This window comes from Xenopus tropicalis, chromosome 7, assembly GCF_000004195.4.
Source record: "Xenopus tropicalis strain Nigerian chromosome 7, UCB_Xtro_10.0, whole genome shotgun sequence".
Taxonomy (NCBI): Eukaryota; Metazoa; Chordata; class Amphibia; order Anura; family Pipidae; genus Xenopus; species Xenopus tropicalis.
This window is the reverse complement of record NC_030683.2, coordinates 66,579,033-66,595,060: the sequence shown is the minus strand read 5'-3', so window position 1 is coordinate 66,595,060 and position 16,028 is coordinate 66,579,033. Positions and strand designations below refer to the sequence as shown.

At 34.6% G+C, this 16,028-nt stretch overlaps 1 protein-coding gene across 1 annotated transcript; it reads right to left on the bottom strand.

The window, feature by feature from the left end:
* Positions 1–8,192: 8,192 nt before the first annotated feature.
* atp12a (ATPase, H+/K+ transporting, nongastric, alpha polypeptide) lies at positions 8,193–13,883 on the bottom strand (the record flags this gene model as incomplete). Its single annotated transcript, NM_001005025.1, is given in 6 exon segments — positions 8,193–8,223; positions 9,592–9,705; positions 10,471–10,674; positions 11,079–11,138; positions 12,563–12,727; positions 13,656–13,883. Coding segments are annotated over 6 exon segments (585 nt in total). The 5' UTR covers positions 13,668–13,883.
* Between the last annotated feature and the right edge of the window lie 2,145 nt (positions 13,884–16,028).

Genomic DNA, 16,028 nt, shown 5'->3' with positions numbered 1-16,028 from the left:
TTTAATAAGGCCTTGTTCTTACCCATTCCTGTCCATAGCTGTCTTCCAGTTCTTGATTAGTTGAGTCTTCCCAATTAACACGTATTCCAAGTAGGGTATAAGGCAGAAATCCTTGCTCGGCCATACAAGTAAAGTAGGTCAAGAAAGCCCCAACTGACTGAATAATACCTTAATTAAAACAAAGAATATTAAACAGATCTGTCAAATTTTTTATACAAAGTGCTTCTATTACATGATGATTTTGAATAACTTGGATTTAAAATGGCAGAGGGGGTGTCAGATTATGCTAATCAGTATTGCAGCAAATAATGCACTGCTATAAAACTTGAAATACATATAATTTAATAGTGCGGAAAATACACACCAATTTGAAGGTAAGCATATAATGCCAGCTGCTCATTAACCAGTCTGTCAATGTTCTTCCTGCGTGGTTTTCGGTTCATTATATCTCGTTCTGCTTTTTCATATGCAAAAGAAATAGATGGAATCTGCAAGAAAAAATACAATAAAATAGCTTTGAATAATTCATTACATTTCCACCTTTACCAAAGTAAAGTAACGCAGAGAATGTGTTTTTGGAAGATTTTGTTTTTGTGGTCCACATCCTAACACTGGAGAACCTACTTATGTTAATTGCTTTATTTTAGTTTTCTGTTAAAATTATATTTAAAAATATTTAATGTGAAAAAAGCTAAATTAGGCATTCACAGCATTTACAAACAAACAGGGGCTGGTGGCCTTTATTATCTGTTTTTTAATGGAGATTATCTTAGACATATTCTATCTCTTCATTAGGAATAACACATTTTACATTGGTAATTTTTTAAACTATTTAGTTATTTGTGAACTGGTTCTGCAATGTACATATGATCTTCATGACCAGCCATGCATGAAATATTTTTATCATATAATTGATTGGTATTTATTTGCCCATTTATCCATTGCTATGTATGAATATTTAAATTTCAGGCAATTTTGAAGATTACAGAAAATAAAAAGCCAACATGGCTTGTACTTACAATGTCTGTGCCTAAGTCAATGAACAGGATGGTAATAGTGCCAATTGGCAAAGGGACACTGGCAATAATGTAGATCAAAAAAGGACACAGCTCAGCAATGTTTTTGGTTAAGGTGTATCCAATTGATTTTTTGATGTTGTCAAAAATAAGACGTCCTGCATAAAGGGAAAAGCCATTAAGAAAGTCATAGTACATGCTCACCTACAAATGTGCTACAAATGTGTTTCTGTTTTCCCAAGCATTTCACTGAACAAAAAAAACTTACCCTACAAACAAAAAATCTTAGTGTGTGCTATCACCCAAAGAACTTTACGTCAAATGTTTCCCCCTCACAGAATTTGGTGAGCACTTATTTATTTATATATTTATTTAAATATACATTTCACATAATTAAATATCAATTTCATTGTTGTTACCTTCTTCAACGCCAGTAACAATTGAGGCAAAATTATCATCTAGTAAAACCATGTCTGCTGCGTTTTTAGCTGCGTCAGATCCCGCTATTCCCATAGCAATTCCAATATCTGCCTTTTTTAGAGCAGGTGAGTCATTTACACCATCACCAGTCACAGCTACAACAGCATTCTGAAAAAAAGGTATATTTATATAGTAGCAGTAACATTGAAAACAGTTAGGCATCGCCTTAAAAAATGCAAAAGAAATGCAATTTTTATGATTTCACACTTTCTAATTTCATGATATACACATTAATTGAATCATAAACTCTATATAAGAGTGTATACATCCTTCATCCAACTAAATATAATACTAAAATTTGTTTAAAAAAAGAGGATAATAACTGAATCAGATGTTCTTCTGAACTGGCCATAAAATATTTAATTGTGAAACTGTGTTCTGCTTGATATGCACTTGTACTTGATTTTTGTAAAGCTGAAATAACTTTCATTCAGTTCCAGGTCAACATTTGAGAATACTTATCTAAAACTATTTTAGCGCTTTTAGACAGATTCAATGATCATTGGTTTTGACAGCAGTTTTGACTGCTCTTTCATCTTAATATCAAGAAATGTTTTTAATAATTAGCATTTATTTCTTCAAACTTCATACAGCTGTTGTGGGATCAGAGACCACATAAAAATATCCCTACATTTGCCTGCATTGTGTATTAGATTTAAAAAAGAAAGTTTCCTCACCTGCCTCTGGCAACCTTCAACTATAATCAGTTTTTGTTGGGGAGATGTTCGGGCAAAGACAATCTCTGAGTGATTGTTTAAAATGTCATCTAGGTCTTCAGAAGACATGTCTTTTAGTTCTGTTCCATTCACCACTGCTGCTTTGGCATCACTAAATATAATAATAAATTAGAATTTAATAAGAAGCACTGTAAGAAGTGCCGTAACCTACAGTAATAACAATTTTAAACGTATATGTTCTACAAACAGAGTAAAACATCCATAGAAATTTGGGGAGGGGGGCAGTATAAACATTTCTGACATAACTGTAGGTTTCTAGAAAAATACTTGTGTATGGCAACCATTTTTCTTAACTAGGATCTTATCTTTATAGTAACATAGCAGACATAGGGCCAAATTAAATTAAGGGACAAATCTCATGGTTTATCGCCTGAAAACACACGGACAAGATTCAATTCGAGGAGAAAAAATGTTTCTCCTAATTCTGTTCCAGTTTTTTCCCATAGACTTCAATTGACTTTTCGCATGATAAACAGATATGTTTTCCTGAATTATTATTAATAATTACATGTATTTATAAAGCGCCAACATATTCCACAGCACTGTACAATAAGTGAGTTTCATACATTGGACATACAGAGTAACATATAAAGCAATCAATAACCGATACAAGAGGTGAAGAGAGCCCTGCTCAAAAGAGCTTACAATTAACATGGACAAAGGTTTGAGACACAAGGTATTGGAGTTGAATTGCATCTAAAAATGAATCTCGTCCATGAGTTTTCACGTGATAAATCTTTTTCTTACTGAAAAATCTGGCCTGCAGATTTTTGAAGATTCACCTATCCGTGTTCAGGCAAATTAATTCATTTCTCCTGCAATCAGTTACTCTGGCTTGCTGCTGAGTGGGATTTGAAAAAACTAGAACAGAACAATAATCTAGAACAGGCACTCATTAGCTCCTACCTCATTAAACTCATTATCTGGGTTAAGTTATAGTTATTCTCACCGTTTGTTAATGTTCTCTATAGGAATGTTAAGTCGATTAGCAATGTCCTCTTTAGTTTCACTACCAGCTGAAATTATTCCAACACTTTTAGCAATAGCTTTTGCTGTAATAGGGTGGTCACCAGTGACCATTATAACCTGTATCAAAAAGACAAAAAAAGCAAATACTGTGAAAACAGTGAAATATTCATTTTAACCTCAAGGAATCCCATATTATAAACATGGACGTGTATATTGTATTACATTATAAAAATGTAAAAGAGAAGTTATTTGATAATGACGATGACAAATGGCACACCGTTTGCCTAGGAGCAGTAAACAATAACAACCCAACCAATACAATGTTCACTTTTAAACAGATGACCAGTAAATGATGCTTGCAGACAGGTTACTATATGCAGTTAAAGCCATAGCAAGCTTTTCATCTTCTATTACATGACCATAAGGCTGTTTGTTATGGGTTTTTAGACATTAGCATACTTTACACCTTTTATTTCATTACCTATTCAGATTCTAAGAGGGTTATGTAATAAAAGGAGCAACATTTGCTACATGTCTAGTCACTTACAGCAACCAATCACCAGGTAGAATTTACTGTTCAGCTGTTTAAAATCAAACATCATATTAGTTGCTATGGGCTATTGCACCTGGGCAAAATGTGTGCCTTTAAATAGATATGGGAGAATATGGTTAACAAAGTAGTGTTATTTTTTTTTTCCTTACACATACTACCAAATCATGCCCAGACTGGCCATCTATGGATTCTAGCAAATAGCAGAGGGCTGCTGTAAGATGCCATAGAGTCTATGGCATAGACAGTCACTATTAAGTGGGCTTGTGGGTGGCTGTTTTGGCATCTGTGGACTTGAAATGCCAGTGTCTATTTTGGATCACAGTCCGAGCCTATACCACATACCTATAGATAAAAATATTTGAGTTATGTATCTATCATGATTTAATTGTTTGAATATCCTGGAACAAATGACATTTTTTTTTTCCTAAGTTAATTGCACCTTTATTCCTGCACTTCGGCACTTTGAAACAGCATCAGGCACAGTTGACCGAGGTGGATCAATCAGTGACATAAGTCCAACAAAGCAAAGGTCTGATGTGGGAAAGTTCACTGTCTCTGTGTCAAATGGATACGAGTCTGGATATTCATCTTCTGGAAGGTACAGGTGACAAAAACCTGGAAAAATAGGACAACATACACATAAATGAGAATGTAAATAAGCTTTTGATCACATTTTTTGAATACATTAAGGATACCAAAACCAAGCTTTCAATATTAAAAGAGAGGAACAGAGTCTTATAATTATTTGTTTGTTGACATATTAGATTTCATGTAGTTTTATAGGACTATCTCATGCAACTAAGCTCTTCCTTGTTCTGCTAAACACTGAAGAATGAATTTGGCAGCTCGTATTCCTCTGCAAAGAACTATGTTGCTTTAAAACTGCCCTCCTGCCACAAGATCAATGTAAGCCCATTCCTTAGCATGAATGAATGCCTTGCGTTATTTGAAGTTTATAAACCTTAAAGGCTTTATAACTACTAAATAATAACTAACTATTGTGTGTTAAATGCTTTAACTTGTTGTCTTATACAGCCATACATATCAGACCATGTTTTCTATATTATTTCTGTATTTTTTTTATTTTTTCAATATACAGAAAAATATTTCTCACCAAGAACTCTCTCTCCAAGTCCACCAAGTTCCATGTAAGCTGTCTGAAATGCATCCTTCATGTTGTCATCTAAAGGCTGTTCTTTACCCCCAATCAAAATAGTGGAGCATCTGTCCAATATTCTCTCTGGAGCACCTTTCATGACCAATAAGAGCCGTTTATCCTTGGGGTTATCAGTCTCATGTATAGATAACTGCAGTCAGGAATTGATACTTGTTTAGATGACAATTGTGCACAAGGGAAAAACTTCAGCCACATAAATTAATTTGAACAACTTTTTACTTTTACCTGATACTTATTTGTTGAGTTAAAAGGAATTTCTGTCACTTTTTTGTTGCGATTTCTGACTTCCATGACATTTCCTGTGATGACTTCAGAAAATTTTAATAGCGCAGTTTCAGATGCATCTCCCACAACCACTTTCTAAAGAATAAGAAACAAAAATAAAATTGTTATCCCATTATATATATATATATATATATATATATATATATATATATATAATATGTGACTGTAACATCTTTAGGCAAATTCAAATTGTTTTATATACATACCTTCATAACTGGAACATCATCCTGTCCAGCCTTAAACTCAGCACGATTACACAGGGATACAATTTTAAGTAATGCAGCCCATGTTTCAGATGTTTGATCAAAGGAATGATCTGTTGGGGGGGGGGGGGGTATAAATCTTATTATTATTTTAAATCTTATGAAATACACAATTTTAATCCATTCAAATATACATACTTAAAGGCAGTAGGGACATATCTGTCATTGTAGATTGTAATCTCTTTTGAGCAGGGCCCTCTTCACCTCTTGTATTTGTTGCTTTATATGTTACTCTGTATGTCCAATGTATGAAACCCACTTATTGTACAGTGCTGCGGAATGTGTTGGTGCTTTATAAATAAATGCTATTATTCTTAATAATAATTTTAATACCACTTTTTTCCATCTCACTTATCCCTCCAAATTTGGTTGATTCATTTTATTTTTGGAAAAAATAAAATAATGTGTATACATTAATGTTCTTGTAGACTTTGAGTTTGCCATGTTAGTGAGCATTCTAAGGCTAAGGCTAAGGAAATAAAGTGTCACACTATATTCTCCCACATCATTTTTAAACACCAATCACTGCAAAGGATTGGGAGTGCAATGATGCACAATCTTAAATAAAATGCTCTATTAAAGCCTGTTGCTTTTGATGTATGTAAAATAAAATATACTGGTGGTACATACGTGATTGATCTTCACTTGTGTCAGCTGAATGGATGTGGTTGTCAAACCAGAGATGGGCTACAGTCATTCTGTTTTGGGTAAGGGTTCCTGTTTTGTCAGAGCAAATAACAGATGTAGAGCCAAGGGTCTCAACAGCTTCCAGGTTCTTCACAAGACAATTTTTCTTTGCCATTCGCTTGGCTGTGAGAGAAAGTGTAACCTGCCGAACAAAGTTAGCAGTAGATAAATCAACAGGTGAAAGATGAAGCCTTATACAGTATATAATGATAATTCAAAACTATAAGTGGTAAGGAAACAGAACATATGTTGCAAGTAAACTATGACATGTTACTTTTCACAGCACATTCTTTGGTAAAAGGTACAATTTAAAAAAATGATACTGTTATTGTAAATAGGGATCTTTGCAATATCCTATACTTGTGGTATGCCACGTTACTAACACAACTCTTAGGAGAAAATAAACCGCAGCTAGACATGGGAAGTATTCAGGTGTACAATATAAACAAAATGGTGAATTGTAAAAAAACAGTGCTCACAACTAATGAATATAAACATCATTCTAGTTTCCTCAGCATACATTGTGCCACTGTCAGGTGGCAGGTGCAAGTTGTGCTTGCCATGGAAGGTGCAGCCGAGGTGCTTTATTACATGCACAAAATGTGTAATCAAAGTACCTTTTGATATTAAATAAGCCATTATGTTTATTAAAGTAAGTCATGTGTGTAGTCTATGCACTTTAAAATCATTTGAAAACTGCAGCTGAAGCCCTTGTGCCTTTTATGTAATTAATGCTTGAAACCTAATGTATTTTTAGAATAAGACATATATACTCACAGTCACAGTAGCGAGTAAACCTTCAGGCACATTAGCCACTATAATGCCAATGAGAAAGATGATAGAGTTGAGAGCTGAGTAACCCATGCACATAGCAATTATGAAGAACATGATTCCAATAGACACTGCTACTCCTGCTACAATATGTACAAAGTGCTCAATTTCCACTGCAATAGGTGTCTTCTCATTTCCAACTCCAGAAGCCAATGATGCAATCCGACCTATGATTGTACGATCACCAGTATTAACTACAAAACCTCTGGCTGTACCTAAAATTTGGAAGGGAAAAAAATATATTTTTTCTTTATCATTTTACAGAACAACTAATTAAATTATACAGAGTTTGTTTAGACACAATTGGTCATTGCCCAGTAGATCCTTAAAAAATGTTTCAGGTGGAGGACTCAAGGGGAGGAAAAAGGCCACATGACATTTCATTTGATTCATCGCCTGAAATTAAAACATGGACTCCCTGAGTGAGTGTCATGCTACTTAATCACTAAGCTAGTCCATTGTTGTCTTGGCTAAAGGCTTGGGAAGCACCAAACCTGTAATTCTTTACTTTTCTATCTATATCTTTACTCTCTGATACAGATATATATATTTATGATAAAGCAATGAAGAAGTAGCTCTTTTCAGAAAGAATGGCATTATGTATCTTGCTTGTATTTTGTGCTATTTACTCTTTTTTAACAAAGTTATACTTATTTATATTGTCTTACCTTCGAGACAGGTGGTAGAGTAAAATCCAATATTCTTTGTTTCAAGGGGATTTTCATGAGTGCATTCACATGATCGAGATTGTGGCTCTGATTCTCCTGTCAGTGAAGAATTGTCTACCTGATCAGAGAACAGACAAGAGAAAAACATGAGAGGAAATTTCTCTAAAGGTTTTCTGAATTACAAAAATGTTCTAGAATCTCCACTTAATCGGTAAACAAGACCATCCAGTCAAAATGATTCTGGTAGAAGCAGCACAATAGCCTCTTTAGAAATCATATGTACTTTTAATCTCTTTGAAAAATATCTAGAAGGGATTGTCTCAAAAGGAAAATGCTAAATATAAATTATAACAACTTAAAATCAAAGATATATACATTATTAATTCTCCATTAAAATGACAAAGAAAGAAAAATTAATTTACCTTACAGCCTTGAGCAAAGGTCAGTCTAAGATCAGCTGGTATTCGATCCCCACCTTTAATGTCTACAAGATCTCCTACAACTAATTCAGTGGCTGGGATCTCAATTTTCTCTCCATTGCGGGTAACAATAGCTTGCTAGAGCAAAAAAAATGGTCCAGTTAATATGTGATACAGATTTCATCCTATTTTTATATTAGGAAACCATCTCATATGTTTGCCCAAATTAAATCATTTTGATTAAATAGTTGATTGTTAAATCACTTTGCTTTGTATAAGGAACTGTCACAACTCTAAAGGGACAGTAATGCCATACATTAAGAATATTTTTTATGTTTGTATGTTGCAACGGTTTGTTTAGCACTGGCAAAAAAAACTTTTCTTGGCAGTAACTGTCATATCTTATATGTTGAGAGCCATAAATTACTTTGGCCCTCTCCTTGTTTGCAGTGTATTCCTAACAAATTTTCTGCTAAACAAATATACACCATTTAGCTCTACTATTAGCTCTACTACTATTCAAGTTCCATTAGGGCTGTGACAGACGGGGAGATGACAGATCCCACAGATTTACATTCTAGCCGGTGGGATGCCATTTCAGGGAGATTAGTCGTCCGCAACAAGGGAGATTTGTTGCACAGCAACTAATCTCCCTGTCTGTTACAGCCCTTAAGCTAATGGCACACAGGAAGATTTGTCTCTACGGGTAAATCTGGGAAACTGCAGGCAACATATCTTCCTAAAATGCTTTCCCACTGGCAATAAACTAATTTGCCTGAAGTCTCTTCATGAGCAATGAGTATGCTTTCCCGCTGGCAATTCTCCCTATGTGCCATTAGCCTAACTGAACATGAATAGTATTACCCATGACTATATAGTAGCTTATTTATGTAAACTAGATTATATTTAAATGTATACATTTTTTTGGTGTTTCTAACCCATCATGGTAAAACTGTATTAATCCATAAATAGACAAACAAACTGTTGCTACCATTAAGCCATAGCTTTTTGGAGCACTGAGATATATACCTTTGTTGCTTAAAGGGGTTGTTCACCTTTAAATTAACTTTTAGCATGACATAGAAGGGATCTTCTGACACAATTTGCAATTAGTATTCATTTTTTATTATGTGTGGTTTTTGAGAGTTATTAAGCTTTTTGTTCAGCATCTCTCCATTTTGGAATTTTAGCAGCTATCTGGTTGCTAGGGTCCAAATTACCCTTGTAACCAACCAGTGGTATGAGTGAGACGTTGGCATATAAATAGGAGAGATCTGAATAATAAAATATAACAAAAACATTGTAGCCTCAAATAAAGATATGGGAGAAGAAGGGAAATAATTGAAAAGTTGCTATGAATTGCTCATTCTATAACATACTAAAAGTTCATTTGAAAGAGAACTGCCCCTTTAACAATAGGGCATAACATAACAATATGCCAATAAAAGCATGCTATGGTAGAATAAATCATTTGCATGCAGCTCTACAGGACACTCTAGAACTTACCTGCGGAATCATTTTTTTGAAACTGGCCATGATATTAGTACTTTTAGCCTCCTGGATATAGGCAAAGCAGCCAGTGAGTATGACAACCACTGCAAGGACAACACCTAGATACAGCTGTGCCAGAAACAAAAAAATATTGATGTAAGCAGAGAAGGCAACTACCAACGATGTGACTGTTAGAATAATGTGGAAAAAGTCAAGTGTCATTGTTCCAAACTTCCCTGTGTTAACTGTGAAAGTGTATAAAAGTAATAACAAAATAATGTACTGTTGCCCTGCATTTCTACAACTGGTGTGTTTGCCTCAGAAAGACTACTATAGTTTATATAAGTAAGCTGCTGTGTAGCCCCGGGGGCAGCCATTCAAAGGAGAAAAGGCACAGGTTACTTAGCAGATAACAGATAAATCCCCATTATATGGGGCTTATCTACTAGTTATCTGCTATGTAACCTGTGCCTTTTCTCCTTTTTTCCAGCTTGAATGGCTGCCCCCATCACAGCAGCTTATTTATATAGTAGCTTTTCTGTAGCAAAAACACCAGTTTTTTGCAGAGCAACAGCACATTATATTTTAATTACTTTAAAACACTTTACTTTTTTGATGTTACTGTTCCTTTAAAACTTGTAAGCTAAATATGTGTGAGCTAAAAACTCCAGCAAACAATTATATTAAATGATGTATTGAATTTACCAGATATGAGGCGGAGGAGGTAAATTGCTAATATTTGCACTACTGTGTAATACACCTATCTAACAGGGAACATGGGGAAAACATGTTTATGAGCTAAAATCTTGCCATTACAACTGCTTCAATGTGATAGCTAAATATGTTGTAATAGGTACATATTTACATTTTAGATTTAGTCTGTGTGAAACTTACATTATCTCTCGAGACTGCATTGTCTGAGGCATACTGAATCGCGTATGCAATCCAGCAGAGGACAGCGCCAGCCCACAAAAGCAGGGAGAAACCTCCTATCATCTGCCTAATGAATTTGACAATTTCAGGAGTACCCTTTGGGGGTGTAAGTGCGTTGGGACCATCGCGAGCCAGAACCTCTGCAGCTCTTGCACTGGTGAGACCCTAATACCATAGAAAAAACAAATCATAAATATCATAAGACTTCTCTTTGCTGGTTCTGCCATATAGGGCACTGATGAGATCTACAAAGTTTTAACTAGCTTATCTATGCAATTCAGAGTGTAATTTGTACAAAGGGCATGTGATGAACAAATGGGCTGTCTAAACTCATAGTTTTGTAAAACAATGCTTAGTCTATAGAATGATAATGTGAATATGTTTTATAATAAAAAGTGTTTGTTTACAATGGCTTTTTGGTTTCTCTTAACTCACCAAATCATAGTCTTTTTGGTTGCTTGTAATTGTTGTCCCTTTGTAGAAGATAACAAAAAAAAAAAATCTACCTACTCAAACTTGCTTTAGGAATGTACTAAAATGTAAAGTATGAGCTTATTTTCCTTACTTACTTTGAGAAGACTTGTATTATATTTTGCTTCCAATTCTTCCACACTGAGTTTATGATCTTCCTAATAAATGAAAATATAATTGTTTAATTTACATAAACATAATCATATTGCTGTCATCCCCACGACAGGTGGCACAAACTAAAGTGTGACTTTCTTTGGAGGAGGTTGAAGGTTGAAATTTTAACAGAAAAAGTGCAGTTTACAGTGCAATTGAGTCCTGGCATGACAGGGATAGAATTAAGGACAGGGATAGAATTAGAATTCTTTTTCTTTAAAAATGGGAAAAAAAATCAGTGTTATATATCTCCATTGACAGCATACCAAATCATGCCATGAATCAGTTTAAGTGTTCTTTAAATACAGCAGTTCCAATGTACACTAAAAAAATACATACTCAGACATAACTCAATGGTCATTGAAGGGACATACCAGAAATTTCTTAAAATTAAAATTTTTCTAAAGTAAATAACCACAGTTTGTTCCAGAAGGTACAGGCAGCATGGTGGCACAACAGCATTTGCCCTGCTGATGATTTGCCACAAAATTGCATATTTTTAAGTTTCTACACTGAAACCTGCATGTGTGCATGGTCATATGTCAGTGCATACATGAAACATGAGTGGACAAGGGCAGATTACCGAATGTGACACTGACCTTGGTCATAGAAATACATTTAGCTAACAACATGGGGCATATTTATTATGCAGTGTAAAACGAATTTGCCAAAAAAAACAGAGTAAAAAGCTGTGTAAAATAAACGGAGAAGATTGCCTTCTCAACACCAGATTTTACACCGGTATTTTACGTAAGTTCTGGTGGAAGAAAAAACGTGTAAAAAATTACGCTGATTTTACACTGCTTTTACATGGCAAAGCCTGCCGATGTGTGTTGAATTTTCTCGCAAGTTTTTACACAGCGTAATAAATATGGCACTTACTGTATTTATTTATCATTTTTAGCTTTTGTGTTTATTGCTAGGAAAAAACTTCCCAAGCAAATATATTTTTACCTTTTTTACTGATTTTTTGCTTTGAAACTATGGTTGTCAGAGAAAAAGCATCTGTGCCTTGGTCAGGCCATAGATTTTTTTTTTGTTATTAAAATAGACAATCATTATATTTAGTAATGAGCAAATTTGTCCCATTTCATTTCACGAAAAAAAAATTGCTACTAAATTCGCAAAACGGTGAAAAATGTACTTTTTGATGCTCACAACTTTTTTGAAGTGACTACAATTTATTTTATTTTGTAATTGATGTAACCATGACTTTTTCTTCACTCTTCAAATTTTTGTCGGCCTGAATTTTTACACCCCCTGTAAAATTTGCCAATGGCAAAAATGCAGAATTTTGCAGTGAAGCCATGCCTGCTGAAAAATTTCACTCATCACTAATTATGTTCAGCATGAGCTCTATTTTTGAACTCATGGTGAACAGTGCAATGTACTGCCCATTAAACTAGTTGTTGATTTAATCAGTACTCACCAGATCAAGTTCTTGCTTAAGTTCATCTACTTTCTTGTCTTTTTTCTTTGCCTTCTTATTTTTTTTCTTGTGGAGATCCTTGTACTTCTCTTTTTCATTTTCTTGGTCTGGATTTTCTACATCCCTTGTTCCACTGATCTCCACAGAGTAAATATCAGGTTTGGCCTTAACAGATAAAGGTTTCAAAATTAAGGATTCATTATGTTAAAGACAGACCTTCACAGGTAGGACGTGAAACTATGTTCTATGTTCTGTTCAAAAGCTTCATCATTCACATAAAGTGTTAAAAACTACATAAAGCAAACTTACTGGGGCTAATTTATCAACACAAGGCAAATCTGCACCTGGGCAGTAATGGGTCACTGCAAAGGTACACATTTGCCCAGTATTGATAACTAAGCCCCAGTGCGCCTAGAGCTATATTTTTATTACTGTGTACATTTTTTGGATCATAATGTGGTGAGTATGTTAAAAACTGTACAAATCAACTAAATGATTTTCCACTATGCATAGATAGTCCATGGATTTTCTATGGATTTTCTATGGATTTTCTCCTTGACCTGATATACGTTCACAAAAAAGCTTTTTACAGCTTTTCAAATGGCTTATTAATATAGCTGCTAATAGGTTGGCCACCAAACATGATGCTGCTTTTTTGCTAAAGAATTATTGTTTTTACTTGCTGGAAATGGTGAAAATGTGATGTTGCTATTGTTGTGCAATTGAGAAGCAATCAATTTATAATTTATTAAAAATTTCAGATGGAACTTCTAACTAGAGGTTTCGCAACATTGCACTGCTTGTAGTCCACTCAATGTAAAAAGATGCAAATAAATTTAAATGCTACACGAATATAAGCATCAAATTAAATGTAACCCTAAGAATGTTTTCCACACACATCTACTTCAGTGGAGTTATTATAAACTCAATTAATAAGAATATGTGACTGTGCAAAAAAAAAAAGATTACATTTAATCAGTTTTAATATGGCAGCACTGACAGCATTTTTCTGATACAGTTAAATTCAGCCACAAGAAGCTATACTTTTATCTAAAAGAAAAGAATATGATATTGCTAAATTATAGTGTCTTACCTCAGTACCCATTTTATCTTTTGTTTTTATTAAGAACAGGTGACTGTCGCCTTGCTCTAACAAGGAGGATCAAACAGAGAGTCAAAAAACAAATCAGAAGATGAATGTCCACACTAGATTTTTCAAATGCAAGAGCTTGTAGAGGCTGTGGCTGTCCCAACAAGGAGCCAATGTTAGCTGCAATCCTCCCCACACCTTGACATCTTCAGGCAGGACGGGAAAGCTTTCCAAAATCCTGTGCAGAACGTTCAACTTGCTGACTATTTATCTTTCCTTAGCAACTCCTCCCATCTCAGGTACCAATCCTCCCCTTGTAATCCAGTCCAGTGGAAAAATACCATAGCAGAATGCATTTAGCAAGCAGAATTTCTTATTAGCCCCTTGCATAATATGTTTGCCTCTGTTTAAACCTGTCACACATCAAATACTGACACTATTTACATTGCTAAAATGTACCTTAAATATATATCTAATTCAGTTTTAAATTCACTGATAACTTTTTCCCATGTCCTAAGGACCCTTTGGTGTGCATTCCACCCATATTTCCAGTCTGCCCACAGTAATTACCACAATAATTATCTAGTCTTTTACATTTTTTTAGCAGAACTAGAGCAAACTAGTGGCAAATAATTGCACCAAAAGCAAGAAATCTTAACATCTCTCTTTGAAATTAGAATCTTTTATTGCTTCTTGTTGCCTTGGATTTGCAAGTGTTTAGGCATAAAATTGTTTCAGAACAGTCACATCTATAAAGTTAAATGTAACACCTTTTAATTTATTACTGTGCCCTTTGCCATTTTATAAAGCTCCTGGAAGGAAGAAATGCTGAGTAATAATAATAATGTTTAAATGATATGTGTCAAAAAATACACTGAACATTCATAATCAGGGATGAGGTCTTTTATCTGGAAAACCCATTATTCAATTAAGCTCTGAATTACAGGAAGGCCATGCCCTATACAGTCCATTTTAAGCAAATAATTCTAATTTTTAAAAAGGATTTCCTTGTTCTCTGTAGCTTGCACTTGATTCTAACTACATTCATCCATATTGGTGTCAAACCGATTCTATTGGGTTTATTTACTGTCTAAATAATTTTTAGCAGACTTAAGGCATGGTAATCCAAATTTCTGAAAGATCCTTTATCGGGATCCATAGCATTCTGGATAACATATCTTATACTTGTACAAGGAAACATGTCTATAAGCAACCAGCAGGCATAGGAAAACCATTTTTTTGTATGACTGTTTACCCTTTTCTTAAATTTACTTTGCAACATTTTTTGGTTGCATTGTGTTCCACACAAACTACTAATATATGTTGAATGTGTTCTTTATGACTAAACCTGACAAGATGTTATGCTTAATTTTAATGTATTTAAAATATTTTATAATTCAGATAATTTCATACTTAAAGGCAAAAAAATAGGAACACCAGGGCATAATTAGATGCCATTTTCCACAATGAAATAGATTTCCTCTCCTTTTTCTGCAATATGAACAGGTGCTGTAAAATGAAGTGCAGTTAAGGCTAAGTAGTATCCAAGGCAGCTGTGTATGAATAGGTTAAAGTAGTAGAGTTGTGAAGTAGCCACATGATAGTTACTTTGGCAGCCGCTCAGACTAATTTGTAGTTTCTCGGATGGCAACTGAAGGATTCACCAACTGAGATTCTTTATTTTCTCTCAGTTGTTTAACTGAATTTGCAGTGGCCTTTCCTTTAGCTACCAGTTACCTAAAAATTATGTGTACTTACACAGTACAGCTGTATCCTACATTAAGCCAGTCTGCATGTACCACTGGTTTACACAGATCCTTAAATAGCATGGACATTTATGATGGCATACGTAGGCAGACACTCCTAAATGGTTTGGCAGCTTATTGCCTATTTATTGGAGCAACTTGCCTCATCGGTCTGTTTACGGTTCAGCCAAATATCAACCAGGATGCTGGAAAACCCCATCAAGGAAGGATTATATTGAGTCAAGAATACAGACCTGTCAAAACAGTGCAGCTTTGCCAAACAAGCAGATAATCACATGCCTGGCCACATTTGCTAGAATCGTATTTCTTATTTTATCTGCCTTCAGGCTTAGTGCACCGCATGAATGTTCATATACAAATATAGTTCTAGGTCTCTACCGACTGAGAGGGGAGCTCTAGGATCAGATGTAAATTGTAGTTGAACTTGTATTTTAAGAGACTTGTTTTTCCACTTTACTATTTTTATACTTGTTTAGTTTTCATTAATGTGTCTATTAGTTTTACATGAAAATGTTGTACGCGCCCGCGCAAACAATTTGGAAAGGCTCTGCCGCTGTTTACAATGGTTCGGTACAAAAATTCCGTGACTTTCGGATCGCCAATACGATAT